The 4,593-nt window shown below is 43.6% G+C and overlaps 1 protein-coding gene across 1 annotated transcript in view; it reads left to right on the top strand.

Moving 5' to 3' along the window:
- The window catches only part of GPRC5B (G protein-coupled receptor, class C, group 5, member B), a 7,139-nt gene extending 5,047 nt beyond the window's left edge, over positions 1-2,092 (top strand). Inside the window, exons 3-4 of the mRNA XM_010158141.1 lie at positions 551-663; positions 2,048-2,092. Coding sequence (XP_010156443.1) covers positions 551-663; positions 2,048-2,092 — 158 coding nt within the window. The remainder of the gene's footprint in view (positions 1-550; positions 664-2,047) is intronic.
- The last annotated feature ends 2,501 nt before the right edge of the window (positions 2,093-4,593 follow it).

Raw genomic sequence — 4,593 nt, 5'->3', positions numbered from 1 at the left:
CCTTCAGTCTGCTGCCATGTTTAAGCTATCCGAGAGCAGTATTGACTTCACAGCTCTAGTTTTCTCAGTAAATGTAATCTGAAACATCTGGAAAATCTGTATACGCTAGTCATGCCGAAGTAATGCTCAGGGGGGTTGTGAGCATGCTTACTGGCACGAGCAATGTTTTGGATCCCTATCCTCAGAATTTGATAGAAAGCAAAATGCGAAAGGACTTGACTTAACCCCACAGCATCCAGAGCAGTGCAGTCAGCGCTCTGCACACTGCAGCGTGCAAGATTTCAGGTTTGGTCACTGAGGACATTTAGGACCTATTGAAGCAAACTTCAAAAATTTGGTTGCAAACAGTTGATTTTATGTAAAACTGATTCTTCTGCAATCCATCCCTACCTGTGTAAGAAAAAGTGCTGTTGTGCAAACTGGTGTGGCAGCAGCAAAGCTAAACTCGATGGCAAAGTTCCCAATAACTAGACTGGAACCAAGATGATTTCAAAGGGGATGCACAGCGTTACTTGTGTTCCTAAGAATGGTCTCTCTTTTCTAAACACAGCGCTAAGAACGGCAGGATTTCGAAACGGCAGTTTGGGAAGCCGGCCTAGTGCTCCTTTTAGAAGCAATGTTTATCAGCCAACTGAGATGGCAGTTGTGCTAAATGGTGGGACTGTAAGTATCAAGATGTGATGATTTAAGAAATCTTTGATATGCACTGATATATGCAACCACTGCTCATTGAAAAACCTGCTTTTAGCTTATTCGCAGCAGGGAGGAAAGCTATAAATGACAATTTGGGCGGCAAGCACGTGTGTAAGGCTTCCCTACCCTCTAGAAAAGATGTAATTACAAAGTATTTTGCATTTCTTGGCCATTCACATTTTGCAGTGCAGCTCGAGTGAACCAAGTTCTCTGGTGAAACTACATATTTAATGGCCTTTTCAAATTAAATTTGTGTTAAGGTGTTTAACATAACTATTGAGTGGCACAATTTCTAACCTGATTTTTTTTCAAGATGCTGTGACTCACACAAATGTCGACAGACCAGCACATTTCTGTTGCAAAGAGTCATTGCTGCAGATAGCGGTGGTCTCTCACATCTTTCATTTTCTTGTAAAACGTGTGTGATTCGTTGCAAGTAAGTTCCAGACGTGTGCATCTCTGGGAAAGCGAGTCATCAATGAGGAATACAGAATAATGTTAATAGCACTGATTTTTCTTTCTTAGACAGTAGTTTGGCCTGCCATTCTTTGAGAGACCTGTTTTTCTGCAGCCTGATGGTTGTAAGGATGGCTTGGTGATCTGATGCCAAACAGACTTTTAAACGTTTCTCACATGATGTGTAATTTGCACTTGAAACCATTTCATGTAGCAGGCATACTGTTGAAAAAGAAGAATTTTCATCCCCATATTTTTCATGCATACCTACACGCTGCTTAAAAACCTGCCCATGAGCCAGTTTATACTCTTGTAAGTTGGGTTTTCTTTATTTTGAATCATGAGCTGATTCCATAACTCAACCTCTACACTTAAAACCAAATAATGCGATCTGATTGCAGGTCGCTTTTTGTCTGTAAGTAAGTAAAGTTTTGGCTGATTCTAGTGAACAAGGGGGACTAGGTACAAGGGTTCCTCTGTGTGGGTAAGACAGTAGGAGACATCAACTTGCAGGGAATGAAAAGGCTTGTGCTATGCTGTCGGTAATGAATAGCATCCTTTCAATGCCTGGATTGATCTATGCCTATGTTTTCTGACACCAGAATGCGCAGTCTACGGAAGAAGGTAGTTTAGGGATGAGAAGCTGCAGAATTTGTTTTGGGTTGGGTTTTTTTGCTTTGTTTTGAGGTGGATACAAAGCTTACTGGAGATCATCAAATAGTAAAATGAGAGATTAATGTGTGTATACAGTCACGGGTTTTACCGAGAGGTGAATGTACTGTGTGGGTGGTGGACCTGTATGACTTTGCTCTGGAAAGCTGTCCTGTACACGTGTGATAACACTAATTTTTGAACAGACTAGATCTCTCAGTTATGGGTTTATTGTCCTTATTTCCAGATACCAACCGCTCCGCCAAGTTACACTGGACGACACCTCTGGTGAAAGGCTGTAGGCTGCAGAGGATAAGAATCCTTGTTGCAGATGTTGTTCCCTGGCAGTGTGTCTTTGAGGGAGGAATCCGTAACAGTACCACAACCAAGCAACAAAACATCCAGGAGCTTTCAAAATCCTACAGAGGATTTTGTCTAAATGCGAACACCATTGAGCTGAACAGATAATTGCAAAAACAAAATTGTAAAGCTGAAGCTGAATCTAACTTAAAATAGAAGTAGGCACACCTGAAGTCGGAAGAGGGGTGTATTCTGAAGTGTAAGATACTCTCTCGTCTGCAAGTAGTGTGCAAGGCAAGCCTGTTCGTGTTGGTTGCCAGTTGCTTGCAAAATACCCTCCTCTCACCTAAACTGAAGTCATGTTGCTGCAAGATTTGCCACTGCAGTGTGAAAACACGCGGGAGTTCTTTCCGTTTCGCTCCTCCCCCCTTCATCTCAGGCATCATGAGAAGTACCATGTTTGCTCCGTTACCTAGCCGCACCGGGCAGCGCGTAGCAGCCTGTAGTCAAGCACTGTCCCGCGGCGGCAGCCAAACCACCGGAGCGCTGTAGGCCGATCGTCTCCCCCTTCCAAAGCTGGTGCAGGAAATGCAGTTCTGGAGGGGTGGAAGGTCTGTGCGTGTTTCACGGGGCAGAGGGACAGAGCGTAGGCCCAGCACAGAGGCAGCTCTCCCCGGCCGCGTGGGATCGATTCCCCGTTATTCCGGCACCCGGTGCGAGCAAAGAGCCACGTGCTCTCACGTCTCCCGCGATGGAACCGCCCCGTGAAACTCTGGAGGGACGTACTTTTGCCAAGACTTAGCTGAGGAGAGGACGTGCCCGAGTTTGCCAGAAGCCTTTGTTGCGACGGCGGGTTAAAGGCAGCCGCCTGCGCTGCCCGGGCCCGGCTGTCCCTGGGGAAGCAGGAGAGCGGTGCGAGCGGGCAGCGGGGGCCGCCTGGCAGGAGGCTCGGCCGCGGTGGGGGCCAGGCCTCCCCTGGAGCCCTGGTCACAGGAGTCGTCCCCTTGACTGCAGTTGTTCGTGCTTTTAAATGTGGTTGTGCGTTTTAGTGCCTAGCTAGTAGAATCTCCGTTCTGGAGGTGGTTTGGTGTTGTTTTGGGTTTTTTTTTAAGGTGGGTTTTTCCCTACTCGCCCCCTCCACTCCACTTTTTTGAGTTGATGTAAGGCAGACTTTCTCAAAGCTTTTTATCTTTGTTTTCTCCCGGTTATTTCAAAGGTTCCCATTGCCCATTGTTTGTGCCATGGTTTCTCATTATGTTTACGCAATCATTCCTTTATTTAACATTTAATACATATCGGACGTTCAAAACATCATTGTATCCTCACTGTTTGGCCAATATTAATCTTAGCTTTCCTCAGTACTGAAAACTAATTGTTTTTACTTGAGGGCATAGGAAACATATAACAATTAAACTTTGCATATGCTGTAATAAAAACACATTTTCAAACTAAAAAAAAATTTACGTACAAGTAACTGAATAGCTTAGTAGCTTCACAGGAAGGAGTTACTTGCTGTATACTGCAAAAGAAAGACAAGCTTTTTATTTTTCAAGAGTCTTCCTGATTCATTATGTACCTCCGTTTCTACTGAATTAGGAACCGAGTCCTGCAGACTTCTACTCCCCCAAGTAGCCCCATGGACACCAGTAGGCCTACATACAGGTACCGAGGCTGCCAGGCCGGTCCCTATGTGTTGCACACGGATAGACCTGTATATATATATGGGAAAAAAAATACTGCCATTCTTGCCATGATCACCTTATAGGGTTTTTTTCCAAGCCTTTCTCTTCCAGAAGCAATGGTTTTCTGTCGTGCATGATAAAGGAGCATGTTGGCTCCCCCCTGCCCTTCCCTCCTCGAGGCAAAGGAAGCATGTGCTTGTTCTAGGGATTGCTTATTTTATTTTGTGGGGAAGTAGATGGCCTTAGTAACCAAGTAGGGTGGGGTGGATATTGCATGCTATCCAGCAACTTAGAAATGCATTTTTGCTTATTTTAAGCAAAGTTTTGATCAAATAAGATAATATTTAAGATGACGATAGTTACCCAGAAGATGCATCATTCGGAACAATTAAAAAACCTATTATCATTTCTTGCCTGCAGAATTTTGCTTTTAAAAAACAATTTAAAAAAACCCTCATAACACTCTATTGTAAAAACATGTAAGATGACCATGGCATAAATGGTAGGACAGCTTTCTCTTTATAACTTTATCATGCTACAACCAAGATTTATGAATTAAAATACACATTTTACAGACCTTGGACAAGATCTGTACAAGAGATAGTTACCTTAAGAAACTTTTTTTTCTTTTTTTTAGATGTGACTGAATTGATAAATAGAGTTCCCAATCCTTTTTTTTTTTGCTGAAGCTGTTTGGGATTTGAGGCCTCGTGCAAAGATACGGCCAGATCTTACAACCTGCTACTCACGTGACTAGTCTCATTGGGTTAGTCATGTGGACCATTCATAAAGTTAAAACTTAGCAGGATTG

The sequence above is a fragment of the Eurypyga helias genome, unplaced genomic scaffold (assembly GCF_000690775.1).
Source record: "Eurypyga helias isolate BGI_N326 unplaced genomic scaffold, ASM69077v1 scaffold24980, whole genome shotgun sequence".
Taxonomy (NCBI): domain Eukaryota; kingdom Metazoa; phylum Chordata; class Aves; order Eurypygiformes; family Eurypygidae; genus Eurypyga; species Eurypyga helias.
Note: the sequence above shows the minus strand (reverse complement) of the source record. Positions and strands in the feature narration are given on the sequence as shown.